This window comes from Sceloporus occidentalis, unplaced genomic scaffold, assembly GCF_023333645.1.
Source record: "Sceloporus occidentalis isolate IW3139 unplaced genomic scaffold, rSceOcc1.0.p SCAF_27, whole genome shotgun sequence".
Taxonomy (NCBI): domain Eukaryota; kingdom Metazoa; phylum Chordata; class Lepidosauria; order Squamata; family Phrynosomatidae; genus Sceloporus; species Sceloporus occidentalis.
Window position 1 is genome coordinate 8,957,493 of NW_028317007.1, and position 16,929 is coordinate 8,974,421.

General features: G+C 43.9%; 1 protein-coding gene across 10 annotated transcripts in view; it reads left to right on the forward strand.

The window, feature by feature from the left end:
- The first annotated feature begins 1,076 nt into the window (after positions 1 to 1,076).
- The window catches only part of LOC149299905 (muscleblind-like protein 2), a 41,160-nt gene continuing 25,307 nt past the window's right edge, over positions 1,077 to 16,929 (forward strand). For all 10 annotated transcript variants that reach the window (XM_089485936.1, XM_089485938.1, XM_089485937.1 and 7 more), the window contains exon 1: positions 1,077 to 1,250. In XM_089485936.1, the coding sequence (XP_089342062.1) occupies positions 1,077 to 1,250 (174 nt within the window). The remainder of the gene's footprint in view (positions 1,251 to 16,929) is intronic.

The window sequence follows — 16,929 nt, forward strand, 5'->3', positions numbered from 1 at the left end:
GCTCGTATCTCACAGAAGACTGTTTTAATACACAGATGAATAAAGTGTGTGGAACTAAATGTGCAATTAATTGAAAATTGGGGTCATAATAAATTGGTTTGGACGCTAATGCACATTAGACGGAATTGTTTTTGAAGAGGCTTGTCTAATTATTGCGTCTGCCACATTTTCTGAGTCACTCCCAACTGCTGGATACCTGCCTAGAATATTGCAGCAATATGTGTTTCAATTGGTTATTCTCTTGTTATGCAGAACTTTTCTCGGGAAGGCAACAGCAACTTTTTTTTCTCCATTTCATAATGTGAACAGAGAACTGCATTATACTGTTCATTTTTATAACACCACTTGCTTCAAAGGGTGGGGCTGAATTTTATTATGCTTTTTTTTTCTTCATGTACATTTTCATTAAACTAACACTTTCTCTTCTCTTTGTTTGTCTCCTAGGTTTGCTGTTTACTTGAAAAGTGCCTTTTTCTCAAAAGTCACTTTTGCCAGTCAGAGCTACAGCATACCGTCTGTGTTTTTAACACATTCTTGCCAAACAGGATTCTGTTCCAAAGCGTCGCTGCCATAAACTTGTATGTCTTCACTTGCCAATAGCCCGACATGAAATGGACTGACCGTCAGCAGAAAGAAAAGGATATACGCATTTCGGAGTAAAGGGTTTTATGGATTCCCTGGAAGACTGACACCATTTGGTTTTGATCATTGCTTAATCAATAGCAAAAAGTGGCCAAGTAAGAAATAGTATTCCATTGAGGAACGCCGTTGAACTGCACTTACTTTATGGAAAACAATTGAGCTAGCCTAATATTTTCCACTATTGGGATCAGGGAACATGATGTTATCTCAGCCAAACTTTTATGAGTGGGGTGACCAGATCAATGAGTGACTTGATTATTTCGCTCTTCTGATGTGTCTTTGGACTTCATCCAATAGTTTATTCCAACACAACAAGCTATATTTTCCTTTTGGTCGTACAAGAACTTTGTAAGGATTTTTTTATTATTATTGTTTCTACTGACTTTTAGTGCTACCAAAAAGGCGTTGGGTCGATATTTTTTCTTTTTTTCACCATGGCTTTGAATGTAGCTCCAGTAAGAGATACAAAGTGGTTGACACTGGAAGTGTGCAGGCAGTTCCAGAGGGGGACATGTTCAAGATCTGATGAGGAATGCAAATTTGCACATCCACCCAAAAGTTGTCAGGTGGAAAACGGACGTGTTATTGCCTGCTTTGATTCCCTAAAGGTAAGGTGGATCCAATAAACATTAAGAGATTGAAGTGTTAGTTAGGTAGGTCTGTATTAATAAACCTATGATTCCCGTATTATGTGGGAAAAAAAACCAACCCATTAATGTGTAAAATAATGAAAATGATTGTAGCTTTTGCAGTACAGTGCATATATTTTTTCCTCTGTGTTACAGGAAATATCGCACTAACGTGATATATGGAAAGTGCTTCTTCTCATTTTGTTGCATTTCTATATGGCGGTTATATATAAGGCCAAAAAAACACAACACTTTCTGAAGGATTGGACTAAGCACTTCTCATAGATGGATAAACAGAAGAAAAGAACATGCTTTAGTTTAGAAAGCTTACGTTCTGGAACTCATAGGGTGCGAATTGCAGTAGGTGTGCTTTTAAAATTGGTTTATAGGTGAAGAGACAAATCCACAGATAACTCAATTGGCGCTAAAGATATCAACTTTTCATGCAAATTAGGATTAAGTGCTAATCCTGAGCATCATTTAATGAATCTAGTCTCTATGTTTATATTACATGTTAGTTCATGCTCTGTATCTGTAGTATTTCTAATGTAACAAGCATTGTTTTTATTATCAAATACAATCACATTGTACACTTTCATTAGCTTCAGTACGCAAAATATCCCATTTGAAATGCAAGACAGAAAAGTTAGCTTTTTTTGGCAATGTCTTCTTTAGATAAATTTAAAAAAACATGTATTACTTGTTATTGCACGTGTTCTGATTAAGGATCTGTTGAGGCAGAAACCTCAAAACTTAGATGTCTAGAGCAGATGTAGGGCTGCAACAACTAATCGATAATAATCTGTAATGAAAATCGTTGTCTGAAAAATACCCCATGTCTTATATTCGAGGAAGTCTTATATTCCACGATGCGCGTAGACAACCTCTGCTGCTGCCGGCACTTCCGCTGGGGTTTTTATGACTGAGCGCCGGCGTAACTTCCGGTGCTACTGCATCGCGCAGATGTCCACCGACTGCCCCCATCAGACACCAGGGAGTCTGGAGCACGGGGGGCAAGTCTGGGGATACATTGGTAAATCTGGGGGGGCAGAGTGGCATATCGGCGACAAAGTGGCATATAGGGGGGTATATGGCATATCTGGAGGGCAGAGTGGCAAGCCTGGGAGCAGATGTGCATAACTAGGTGGCAGGTTGGCAAATAAAAGGAAATAAAAACAAGAAATGCATTTTTCTCACTCATAGTTTTTATTAAATATGAAAAAATTGTTTACATGTGAATTCATATTTACTAGTAAAACTTTTTTTTTCCTATAGGGTAGTCTTATATTCAGGCGTTTTCTTTTTTTCTGTAGCTTTTATTATTATGTCAGTAAAATAAGAAGGCGATTATAGAAATGCCATTGTGATAAAGAGATAAAAGTGCTGTGCACACAGAGTACAATGACCCGTTATTGTAAATTTTAGGTTTTTTATTCTGCTTTTATTCTGTTTGTTTTTAACACCCAGTTTGTTCATTAAGTTATTTTAAAGAAAATGTTTTTTTTTATCTGATTAATTGATTAAACATAAAAGGCCAACTAATCGATTATGAAAATAATCATTAGTTGCACCCCTAAGCAGATGTCTCCAGTCGTTTAACGTATAATTTTGTACATTGGCATATGCCGTTTAAAACAATGTTTTATCAAAAGAAAGTCAAAGGTACCTCAGGGAGTAAAAAAACAATTGATAAACCCCTGAACCCTGGAGACATTTAGGACTTGTCATTCTCGGGTAACTGTTTGAGGTTTCTAATTCTTTGAATTTGTACATCTACTTTGCGCTCTACACAAGTTCTAATGCAGGGAAGTTTTGCTATCAACCCACGCTGAAGTCTTTGGACTCCATTAATCAGCAGAAGGTCACTCTATAATTGAAGAAAGTTCTAGCACCATCTTTGCTCATGTCTTCCATGGCTCACAATTCACTCATCAAACATGTTCTAGGGCAAAGAGATTTTTTTTAAAATGACATAAAAGTGATGATGACAATTGCTATTTTTGGATAAAATCCCACTTTTAACTGTCAGTTATTTTACTTTTAATGCATTTTCAATATTAGAAAAACATGGTTATTTTTCACAGCGGTAATTTCAATGTATTTACTGTGAGACAATTCCTCAGGAACACTTGAACTAACTGACTCTTGTCTCATTATCTTCTGTTCCTGGGAGGATGAAAACAGCTGTTACAGATACTTAAGTGCTGAGACAATTACATGTAACACAAGAAAGCGTATGTATTTGTGAATATAAATTTCATAATACAGATATGGTCACCTACCTCTTTCATCCAGATATTTTTTTGCATCATTTTCGCTGGATACACATGAATAGTTGCATGTGGTTATCCTATTTCAAGAAAATTTACTTTAGATTAATTGCAAATCAATGATTGCTTTAAATTTGTACAGCAGGGCTATCCTAGTCGAGATTAAGGGGTAATCTAGGCTACAAAACGTCTTTTCCAATATGCATTCAAAATCTTGTAGGTGCTGTTATACATGTGCCAGACTCTAGTTTGTGATCAAAGTTATTATTACACACGTTGCCCAGTGGAAGACCGGTAGTGTTTAAATTGCATATCAGTACTAAAACTCTGGTAAGATTATGGCCATTCCTGGTCTAACATCTTAATTTACTGATTTGATAGGGTTCTCTTCAGGGTTTGTACCTGAATGTTTTTGGACCTATAGTGGATAATATCAATAAATAAGTCTATTTGTAAAAACATAAGTGGAGGTTTCTAATAACTTGCTTAATGTAGACTGACAAGTTTGTGTTAATCCATCTGCAACCATCAACTGTACTCATGTCCAGCATTTTCAAGAGGTAAGGAAAAGGGTTAATAATAATAACTGAAACATGCAGAAGCCTAGAAAAATGGAGAATAATCACCTGAAGTTAAATTGTTCTATAGAAAGATATGTTAACAGTCTGTCATTGGCAGTAGGCATAGTAACATAGTAACATAGTTCATAAGGTTGAAAAAAGACCAAAGTCCATCAAGTTCAACCTATATACATATTGTGTCCCTACTGTGTTGATCCAGAGGAAGGCAAAAAAACCCTTATGAAGCAGATGCCAATTGCCCCATACCAGGGGGAAAATTCCTTCCCGACTCCAAATATGGCAATCAGAATAAATCCCTGGATCAACGTTCTGTCCCTATTAATCTAATATCCATAACTTGTAAAGAGACTCCCAACCGAATGGGCTTTCCGTTAGGAAAGCGGATAAGAACGTTCACTGCATGCTTGTTCGGTCTTCAGCAATGAAGTTGTAATGCGAGAACAGCACATACTGGTGACATACTGTCACATCACATCTCTCACTATCCTGTGCTAGACAGCTTTTAAAAAAGCCCAGGACAGATGTACAGCCCAGCATGACTTTGGTTACTGGCTTACTGCTTGAGGCCTGGGTTGGTAAATATATACCGTATTTGCTCGATTATAAGACGAGGTTTTTTTCAGAGCAAATGCTGCCTACCGGTGGTTTGGTCGCCGGCAGCGTCTCTTCTTATAGCAGCAGGAGAACAGGAAGCTAGAGGAGTGTCACATAACTCTGCCTCCCCCCTCCTTCCTCTGGGGGCGGGGCCAGAGAAGTTGCTCGCACAGCCGGGGCCCTGCAGAAGTCTGCGAGTGGGAGATCTGCAGTTCAGGTAAGGGGGTGGGGGAGGGTTTTTGAGCAAGTATGTGTGATTAATGGAATGACTGAGTATTTAAATGTTTGTGAATGAGTGTGTGTGTGATAGCATGGATGTGTAAGGGGGGTGGTGGTGGTAGCATGGCATAGGGAGGCTGTAATCCCACTACTATCATCCCCAGGTTACAGCATGTACTGGCTGCCTTGGCTTGATAGGAGTGTGATTGCTGTTAGCAGTTATATATATATATATATATATACCTCCAGAAATGCCTTTTAACCCCCTATATGCCACTCTGCCCCATGATATGCCTTTTAACCCCCTATATGCCACTCTGGCATATAGAGGGTTAAAAGGCACATCATGGGGCAGAGTGGAAAATAGGGGGTATAAGGCATTTCTGGGGGCAGAGTGGCAAGCCTGGGGGCAGATGTGCATAACTGGGGGGCAGGTTGGCAAATAAAAGGAAATAAAAAATATATATATTTTTCTCAATCATAGCTTTTATTAGATATGAAAAAATTGTTTACATGCATTAATATTTACTAGTAAAACTTTTTTTCCTATAGGGTCATCTTATATTCAGGCTTTTTGTTTTTTTCCCCTAAATTAATATTTAGATTTTGGGGGGTCGTCTTATAATCGAGCAAATACGGTATATATATGTCACATACCTGGCCCGGCAGCCGCCGAGAAGAAGGGGAAGACCTCCCACCGTGCCGCGGCAACCGCAGCCGCCACGGAGAAGAGGGAGACCCCCCACCGTACCGCAGCGGCTGCAACCGCCGCGGAGAAGAGGGAGACCTCCCGCCTCTACACGGCAGCCGCCGCGGAAGAGGGGGAGACCTCCCGCCTTGCCGCGGGAGCCGCAACCGCCGCAAGGAGGAGGGAGACCTCCCGCCTCTCCGAGACAGCCTCAGCCGCCGCGAGGGAGGGGAAGACCTCGCGGCTCCACGCGTCGGTCGTCCTGTGTTGGAGTCAGGTCCGGTCCTGCTGCGTGCACGCGGTCCGCTGCACGCCACCTGGTGGCGCCAGCCGGTACTATGGCTTCTTTTAGAGTTTTACGTTCTGCCAATCCCAAGATGGCCGCGAACCGGAAGTGACGTAACGGCACTTTGAATTTTTGGCGGGAATTCAGTAATTGATGCCTGGACTTCCTCTGCTTATTTAAGAGCCTCAGAAACACTCCAGCCTTGCCTTCTGATGGTTGTACCTATCTCGTATAGTGTCTGCTCAGTACGCGTTCCTGTTGATTTCCCGTTACCGACCCGGCTTGTTCCTGATACTGATTCCTGGCGTTTGACTCTGGCTTTCCTCACGTTTATCCTGACTTCTGGCTTCCTGACCTCGGCTTACCCTGCTACGATCCTGACTTCTGGCTTCCTGACCTCGGCTTGCTCATTGGCTATTCTATACTGGACTCTGGTTCTCTGTCTATTGGACTTGCACACGCTGCTCTACCTGATTACAGGTTCTACCATACGCTGTGCGTGACAGAATCAGAAGGCCAACATGAGACCTGCATCGGTAGGACAGCAGAGTTCTACGGAGGATCGTTTGGATGGCATGGATCATCGTCTGGATCAGTTTGCCCAAGCTCTCCAGACGTTGTTGCAACGCACCGACCCAGCGCTACAAGCTCCTCCGGCAATTGCGGTTCATCCACCACCACCTGCACCTGTCCATTCTGTGCCCGCTCATCTACCCCCTCCTCAACGTTATGATGGTGAGCCAGCAGCATGCAGAGGGTTCCTGAACCAGTGCGAGATTCATTTTGAACTTTCACCTTATGCCTTTCCTACTGAACGGGCTAAGGTGGGCTATGTGATTTCGTTACTCACGGGCAAGGCACTGGCTTGGGCCTCTCCACTATGGGAGAGAAATGCTCCTCCTGTTCGGTCCTATTCGGAATTCGTCTCAAGTCTGCGTTCTGTATTTGACGTTCCGGGAAGGAGAAGTACGGCATCAGCATCCCTGTTCTCTATCCGCCAAGGTTCCCGTTCTCTTCAGGAGTATTCCATCGAATGCCGCACCTTGATGGCAGAGGTCAACTGGACCAACGAGGCTCTAGTCGCCGCATTCCTGAATGGACTATCTGAATCCCTCAAGGATGAGATCGCGGCTAGAGACCTTCCTACGGACCTGGATGCGGTAATACAGTACGTCGCCCAGGTGGACTTACGTCTTCGTGAAAGACAAGCTCAACGCGAGAGCCTGAGACGACAGGAGAGGGGAGTGAGGGACACTGTACGTCATTTTTCCCAAGTTCCGTCCTCACCCATGGTGTCTGATTCTGCGGAGGAACCTATGCAGCTGGGGGCAGCTAGACTCTCGGAGCATGAGAGGAGCAGGAGGAGGAAGGAGGGTTTATGCTTGTATTGTGGTCTGTCGGGACATTTTCTCAAGAACTGTTCTAAGAGGCCGGGAAACGCCCGCACCTAGGTAGGCTGAGGGGACCTACTATAGGTGTGATTAGACCATCCCCTGAAACCAAGATTACCCGCATGACGGTCCCAGTTCGACTCGTCTGGTCTAGGGGTTCCGTGAACACCATGGCCTTTCTGGATTCCGGCGCCGCCGGCAACTTCATTGACTTTGAGTTTTGTACCCGGTTTTTGGTTCCCACCCTTCCCCTGCCCAATCCGTTGTCTGTGGAAGCTATCGACGGGAGGCCTCTTCTCCAAGAGCACATAACTCTTCATACGACTCCACTTACTCTCTCTGTGGGAGTGGTTCACAGCGAACCGTTGCAGTTGTTGCTCATCCGTTCCCCTTCTGTTCCGATTATATTGGGGTATCCTTGGCTGCGTAGTCACAACCCTTCCATTGACTGGTGTACCAACCAGATTACGGCTTGGAGCAGTTCCTGTAAGGATCATTGCCTCTTACCTCTGAGGACTACGTCGGTGACATTGAACTCCATCGGGACTTCACGTCTGCCTGAGGCGTATCGGTGTTTCGCGGACGTCTTCGACAAGAAGGAGGCGGAGAAACTACCCCCGCACCGACCTTATGACTGTCCCATCGATCTGCTTCCTGGTACCATGCCACCCAGAGGTCGGGTTTATCCGCTCTCTGTTCCCGAAACCAAAGCTATGGAGTCATACATTGAGGAGAATCTTCGTCGGGGTTTTATTCGCCGATCTACTTCGCCCGCAGGAGCAGGATTTTTTTTTGTTAAGAAAAAGAATGGAGAGCTTCGCCCATGCATCGATTACAGAGGTCTTAACCGCATCACGAGACGTAACACATACCCCATTCCATTGATCTCCGAACTGTTTGACCGCTTGCGCGGTGCTACCATCTATACCAAGCTGGATCTTCGGGGGGCTTACAACCTTGTTAGAATTCGTGCTGACGATGAGTGGAAGACGGCTTTTAATACACGGTCGGGACATTACGAGTATACAGTGATGCCTTTCGGGTTATGCAATGCGCCAGCTGTTTTCCAGGAGTTCATCAATGACTGTCTCAGAGACTTCCTGCAACAGTTTGTCGTGGTGTATCTAGACGACATTTTGATTTACTCTTCGGATCTTCCGACTCATCGCACGCAGGTAGCTAAAGTACTACTTCGACTACGGCAACATGGGCTCTACGCCAAACTGGAGAAATGCGAGTTCGAGGTCCGCAAGGTCTTGTTTTTGGGGTATGTCATTTCCCCGGAGGGATTTGAGATGGACCCTTCCAAAGTACGGGCTATCAAGGACTGGCCACAGCCCGTGGGTCTGAAACCGTTACAACGCTTTCTGGGGTTTGCCAACTATTACAGACGTTTTATTAGAGACTATTCTAAGATTGCTGCTCCTCTGACAGCCCTGACCAAGAAAGGGGCCAATACCATTGAATGGCCACCCGATGCCGTCTCCGCTTTTGACCAGTTAAGGGAGAGGTTTACTACTGCTCCGGTACTGCGACATCCGGATCCCCTCTTACCGTTTGTCCTGGAAGTGGATGCCTCTGAGACAGGCGTGGGGGCTGTCCTATCCCAGAGGGCCTCATATAGCGGTCCACTACACCCGTGTGGATTTTTCTCCAGGAGATTTTCTTCTGCGGAGAGAAATTATGACATCGGCAACAAGGAACTGTTGGCGGTTATACTTGCTCTGGAGGAATGGCGACATCTACTGGAGGGGGTACAAGTTCCTACATTAATCTTAACGGATCATAAGAACTTACAGTACATCGAGACCACAAAATGTCTCAATCCTCGGCAAGCAAGATGGTCCTTGTTCCTGTCACGTTTTCCCTTTGTACTGACCTACCGTCCAGGATCCAAGAATGTCAAAGCGGACGCCCTCTCACGCATGCACACGTTTCCTGAAGAGGAGTGTCACGAACCCGAGGCGATCGTTCCTGCGACCAAGGTTGTGGCTGCTACCCGACTTACCTGTCATACTCCTCTGGTGGATCGTATTGCTAGTATGCAGACTCAAGCTCCGGTATCTCTGCCAGCGGGGAGGTTGTTCGTTCCTGTTCGTTTCCGGTCTCGAGTCCTCCGTCTTTCTCATGGTTCCAGGACGGCGGGACATCCGGGAATTACACGTACTAAGGAGCTCGTGTCCAGAACTTTTTGGTGGCCGAATTGGGCTAAGGACACTGTCCTATTCGTCCAGTCCTGTACCAAGTGTGCAGCTAATAAGTCTTCCAAGAGACTACCTGCTGGCCTGTTGCATCCTCTGCCTCTTCCTTCGACTCCGTGGACGCACATAGCCATGGACTTCATTGTGGACTTACCGAACTCCAGAGGTCACACTGTTATCCTTATGGTGGTTGATCGCTTTTCCAAGATGGCTCATATGATCCCGTTGAAGAAATTGCCCTCTGCTGCCATGTTGGCCGAAGTTTTTATACGCGAGATCGTCCGTCTCCACGGATTACCCACCGAGATTGTCTCCGACCGAGGTTCTCAATTCATAGCACGCTTCTGGCGTGAATTCACTAAGGCCTTGGGTATTACTCTGGCATTCTCATCCGCGTATCATCCACAGTCCAACGGAGCAGCGGAGAGGGCTAATCAACACTTGGAGCAATATTTGCGCCTGTTTGTCAATAACCACCAGGACAATTGGGTTAATCTGCTACCCTTCGCTGAATTTGCCCGCAACAACTCCGTACAGGAGTCCACAGGAGTATCGTCATTTTTCTGTTTGTATGGCCTGCATCCACAGTCCTTTCCCGGAACGTTCCCCGCCTCGGCGGTTCCAGAATTACAGGAGAGATTGGCTACCATACGGTCCACGTGGTCTTCAGTATTAGAGGCGCTGCAACAGGCGGGCAGGCGTCAGGAACATCAGGCGAACAAGAGACGCTCCAGTGCTCCTGCGTATTTACCTGGAGAGAGGGTCTGGTTGTCTACCCGGTATCTCAAACTCAGGGTTCCTTCCATGAAGTTGGCTCCACGTTTTATTGGTCCTTTTCCTATTGTTCGTCGGATCAATCCAGTAGCCTACGAACTTCTCTTACCTCGTACCCTTCGGATTCCTCGAGTCTTCCATGTTTCGCTCCTGAAGCCTCTGGTGTGCAATCGATTTACTGCTACAAGACCTACCGTTGCGGGGACTTCTGGTACAGATCCACCTCGGCGTTGTCCTCAGACGATTCTGGCCACTCGCAGACAACAGGGGAGCGTGCAGTATTTGATCCACTGGAGAGGTCTTGGTCCAGAGAGTCGTTCCTGGGTACCCGCGGCTCGTCTCAACGCTCCTCGTCTGGTACGGGTCTTCCTCGCCAGGAGACGGGTTGGCCTTGCCAAGGGTCGTCCGGTGGCCGCCCCTTCGAGGGGGGGTACTGTCACATACCTGGCCCGGCAGCCGCCGAGAAGAAGGGGAAGACCTCCCACCGTGCCGCGGCAACCGCAGCCGCCACGGAGAAGAGGGAGACCCCCCACCGTACCGCAGCGGCTGCAACCGCCGCGGAGAAGAGGGAGACCTCCCGCCTCTACACGGCAGCCGCCGCGGAAGAGGGGGAGACCTCCCGCCTTGCCGCGGGAGCCGCAACCGCCGCAAGGAGGAGGGAGACCTCCCGCCTCTCCGAGACAGCCTCAGCCGCCGCGAGGGAGGGGAAGACCTCGCGGCTCCACGCGTCGGTCGTCCTGTGTTGGAGTCAGGTCCGGTCCTGCTGCGTGCACGCGGTCCGCTGCACGCCACCTGGTGGCGCCAGCCGGTACTATGGCTTCTTTTAGAGTTTTACGTTCTGCCAATCCCAAGATGGCCGCGAACCGGAAGTGACGTAACGGCACTTTGAATTTTTGGCGGGAATTCAGTAATTGATGCCTGGACTTCCTCTGCTTATTTAAGAGCCTCAGAAACACTCCAGCCTTGCCTTCTGATGGTTGTACCTATCTCGTATAGTGTCTGCTCAGTACGCGTTCCTGTTGATTTCCCGTTACCGACCCGGCTTGTTCCTGATACTGATTCCTGGCGTTTGACTCTGGCTTTCCTCACGTTTATCCTGACTTCTGGCTTCCTGACCTCGGCTTACCCTGCTACGATCCTGACTTCTGGCTTCCTGACCTCGGCTTGCTCATTGGCTATTCTATACTGGACTCTGGTTCTCTGTCTATTGGACTTGCACACGCTGCTCTACCTGATTACAGGTTCTACCATACGCTGTGCGTGACAATATATATATTACATATTTTGTATATATTAAAAGGTTTTACAAAATATTTCACAATGTTAAAATGTAATAAAGTGATTTAAATGATTTTATTTCTGCACACTTTGGGGGGCATATATATTTCAATGATATTTAGTGCTTGAAAAGGTGGTAGCGAAAGCAAATATATACAGGATTATAACAGGATTATCTCCTTTGGTGTGCTTATGTCTTTCAGAAGGAAGTTTGATATTTTTGGATAATTCAACTGAATTAACAAATTATCCATCTCAGGCCTGAGAAAGTAGATAAGGAAATCACATAATGATCTGAAATAATAATAATAATAATCATCTATTGTCACATGCAAATTTTGTAAGAAAATAGATAAAAAATATGGGCATTATATGCATTAAAATCTACATACCACAGAAATCTCTGTTTTAATATGTAAACTAAATATGTATGTGATGCATAGAAAGAATACTGAAGCCAGAGACTGATAATTTGATATTTCAGTTACCCAATCCAAAATGCTTTGTTTTAACGACATAGACATACCAAAGGAGGTAATCCTGTGACCTTCCCATCTGTTGTAGCGGAAATTAGTATATCGTGCCATGCTGCACGTTACAGCTCCTGTTAACATAAATACTTTGCTGTATATGACAGTATCATTGCAATATTATACTAGTATAAACATGCAGGTTAAAAAAAGTAATAAATTCATCTTATTTCATAACTCATAAATCCCTTTTTATTGCTGTTGATATTGACTGTAACAAAACCCCATAGAAGAGCTTTGCAATTTTGATTCAGACATGGAAAAAAATCCCTCTGGACACCAATATGAGAATTACATTTAAATTTTAAATTATTAAATTTTTTCAAAATCCTGATTTCCAAAATGATTTCACAAACACCTAATGTGTGGACGTAAAGGGCGAATTTCTTATTTCCTACTATAATTATAAAGTACATGCTTTGTTTCATTGAAGGGAAAACGTTGCTTTTGTGGAACCTTAAACATTTTATTAACTTGTATAGATGGTAATTGATATTTCCACAGGCGGTTTGTAATCCAACCACTTTTAGGGGAAACAGTCCTATGCCCAAAGACTACTTGAGGTCTGCATTTAATTATAAATGGAAAGCCCATTGGGAAAATTATGACCATATGTACTGTGTATGCACTGTAAATAAAATCTCGGTGGTAGTGCCTTTTTTATTTGATTAAATAGACACACAGATGTTTTGCACTCTGGCCCTGGAGAGATTAACAGTACACATATGAAAGTTGCACTTTAGCATTGGGGAGGTGAGCTCCCCCACCCATAACATACACACTATACTCACTATAATACACACACACGCTTAGACATACACACTCACACTAACACATGCTATCACACATGCACACTCCATTTAAAACACACCTCGCTCCTTCAATCACACCTCACAACAGATATCGCACCCTTACATTGCAATATTACTGCACGGTCATGTAACATTACATTACATGACCCCACTGCACTCATACCTCCGTGATAGACTTCAGCATTAGAAGAAGGGACTGGAAAGGCAGCGGTTAATTCTTAAATAGCTGTGCCCGAAGCCTCAGTTACTATTTAGCTTCATCTATCCAGTCTGCCGTCTGTTCCCTGCATTAACTTTTAGTGTAACCACAACCTGCATACCCGGCGCCTAACTAATAGACAAACGTAAAAAGGTTCGCAGGGAGCACCAGCCAAGCGGGTCAAACTGCAGCCACTTGACAACCCTATATGCAAGTTACTATGTTTGCTTGGCTTACAGGTCAGGGAAAACCTAACCAAAATTTATTTGGTTGGGTTATTTAAAAAAAAAAAAGAACATTACTGGTGCAAAGTGGCCAAATTGGAATGAGTAGGGATATTTCATTGGTTGCTATGATGATTGTAGCAACTTTAGCAGTTTGAACCAGTATCCTATCTAATTTTTTTTTTCTCCGTCAGCGGGCCCGTTTTCTAAAGTAGTTTCCCAGCTTATCCTATTTTTAAGTAAGCCAGCTGAGAGTACATACAGAATGTGTTTAATAAGCTGAGGGTTTTATTAATAGGTTTTTAAGAATGAGACTATTTTTTTCTAATTAGCTATTAACCTTTAAATCCCGTCAGCCCCAGGAAATCCATGTCATTAGAGCCACTGGGTATTGTGATTTTACTTCTTACAGCACACATTTTTCAATAAAATCAGATTTTGTTATTGTCATATATATATATATATATATATTTAAACATTTTATGAGTGTTTCTTCTACTACATTAGTTTTTAAGCTTTATTTAGGGTTTATTCTGCTTCTTTGTGAGGTTTAATGTTATACCCACTTTACTATTGAGAGCTGACATAATTTATTGTAATGTTAATGTGACCTATACCCTTTATGCTTCAATATTGCAGAGTGCTGTCGATATCAGTATACAGTTATCAAAATACTTCTGTATGAGTTGACTTTATTATTCTTTAACAATCAATGTATATGGTTAAGACTTCAGGTAAAATCTCATGATTAATATAGATACATGTCTGTTTGCCGAGTGGAATGGTTGCTTAGAGGCAAGGTTTTGTAACCTTAACATGGTAAATATATCTAAGATCCACAGAACTTAAGCCAAAGTAGAAACCATGAAATATCAACATAGTTCTCAGTGAGAGACATGTGACTTAGGCCTCATGCTCACCCGCCTCACAAAAGAATGATGATTTCCTCAAAGATCAGGTAGCCCATCATGCATAGATGCTCTCCGAGTACTGGCATACTTACCCAGAGAATGTAACAATGAAAAAAGACATCGTGAAAATGGCAAATTCATGAATTAAGCATTGGGATGTGTAAGCTAGATAGACATTTATTAAATGCCCAACTGTAATGTTATCATAATGTATGTCTCTGCAGGTAATGAGGTGCTGATACTACATGCTTGTTTTTTGCAGCTTGATTGACATTCTCCCAAACTGTTTTAGTTTATTTTTTTTTTATGTTTTCAGACTAAGTGGGAAAGCTACTGTTATCACCATTAGTCTGTGCGAGTCGTCAGTCTATCCCATTGGTTTACAATGCCAGTATGCGACCCTGGAGTTAACCAAATTAGCAGGCTATTTTACCAATAAACCTTTTAGATTCCGCTAACTCCAGCACGTGGCGCCAACATGAATAGTATCTATGGCCAGTAACTCCTTTTGGGTTGTAATACTAGCCCATTAGTCAAAATATAACCTTAGGTTATTAACCTACTTCAGAAGTTAGGTCTCCCATCTTACCCCAACATCCAAGTTATGTCATAAAAAATACCCGATTGTTCATCAGAGTGCTGGTAAGTCCCTATTCTCTGGAAGACTGAACATACTTCTGCATTTAATGAATGGGTGGGTTGAGTCCATCAGGGGTATGGAAGATTTCTTTGATTACTGCTAGGGAACAGAAATATCAGATTGGCTTGGCATGGCTTTGTTTAGAGAGATCCTAACATGAGATTTCTAAGGGGCTATTGATTGATTGAGCTATACCACACTACACTTTTTGCATTATTTTTGAAAAGTGTCTATTGTGATTATGGATTTTAAATCGTTTATGTTATATTGCCTTTTACTTTTTTATTGTACCCGTGATAGCCATCTTGTACAATAAGAGTTGTGTGTCAACAAGGGAGGCCTTTAATTCAGTGAGATTTTAATTAGCTGTTCTGTCCCACTTGCTAAACACAATATCAGAAACTTCTTTCCTAGTGCCATATAGTTAAAACCTTTGTATTTTTTATAGGGTTGCGCCAAAGACTCTTGAGCTTCTTTCAGAATCAAATGACTGTTCTGCTGATATTTATTTGTTTAGCAAGCTTGAGAGCTAAGTGGAACAATACCTTTCTCTTCGAAGACTGGTCAGGTTAGCCTTTAAACATCCCTGTTCATTCTCTAAACTTCTAAGACCCATTTTACCCCAAAATGTGAATATATATATATATATATATTTACTCTACTCCCCTAATTCCTAATATAAGGTATTGATTATTTTTATTGTGCTGAAAAAAAAAGAGAGATCAAAATACCACAATGGGTTAAATCTACAAACAATCCTAATCCACTCTGAAATACAAAAGATGTAAGAGAAAATAGGATTATATTTGCTTCAATGACTTCCTACAAAAACATGTTTTCATCATCTCTGTTCCTAATAACAATGTATCAGAGTGTATTGGATATGAAAACGAAGGAAAAACATATCAACATTAAATCATATGTATTTTTACCTGAATGTATTTTATTTGGCATATTTGTGCAACAGCATCAAAAGTAATAAATATCAAGAGTGTCAATAGAGAAACAGAGTCGTTCATTATGCGGTACGGTCTCTGTTTTATTCTATAGCACATCATCCTTTATAACGTGCCAGTTATAAACGCTAATGATGTCTCAATCTGTGGAGTGCTGTTGTCATGCGCCCACATATACCTGACTATCCTGAGCATTCTAAGGGAGCTTTATATAATAATTATATATACCGTATTGGCTCGAATATAGGCCGCACTTTTTCCCCCCACTTTAAGTTTTTAAAGTGGGGGTGCGGCCTATATTCGGGGTCTAACGCCCGACGCCCGGGACTGCATGCCGGGCAGGCAGCGGGGTTTGGATACAGATCCCCCGCAGCGGTGCTGGGGACCTGCATCCTAATCCCCGATACGCTCAGACAGCCTCCCCTGCCAGCACTTCCCACGGGGGGGGGGTGCCGGCACGGGAGGTTGTTAAGTGCACGATGCGTTTTACCTCTGCCCCCCCCCCCCCCCCGACTTCCCGGAGCAGACTCCCGGGTGTCTTGCGGGGCCGGCGGGGGACATCTACGCAATACGCGTATACAACTTCCGGTGCCGGCACGTCCATACGTATTGCGTAGATGTCCCCCGCCGGCCCCGCAAGACACCCGGGAGTCTGCTCCGGTAAGTGAGGAGGACAGTGGTAGCATATTTCGGGCAGCGAGGAGGACAGTGGTAGCATATCTCGGGGGGGGGGACAGTGGCAGCGTATCTAGGGGGGGGAGGACAGTGGTAGCATATCTCGGGGAGGGAGGACAGTGGCAGCGTATCTCGGGGGGGAGGACAGTGGTAGCATATCTCGGGGAGGGAGGACAGTGGCAGCGTATCTCGTGGGGGGGAGGACAGTGGCAGCATATCTCGGGCAGGGAGGAGGACAGTCGCAGCATATCTTGGGGGGGAGAGTGGCAGCATATCTCGGGGGGGGGAGACAGAGTGGCAGCATGGTTTTTTGCTGCTTTTTTAAAGAAAATAACTTTTTCTTTAAAAAAGCACCAAACTTTTAGGGTGCGGCCTATATCCGAGCCAATACGGTATATATATATATATATCGAAGTTTCTAAAGCCAAA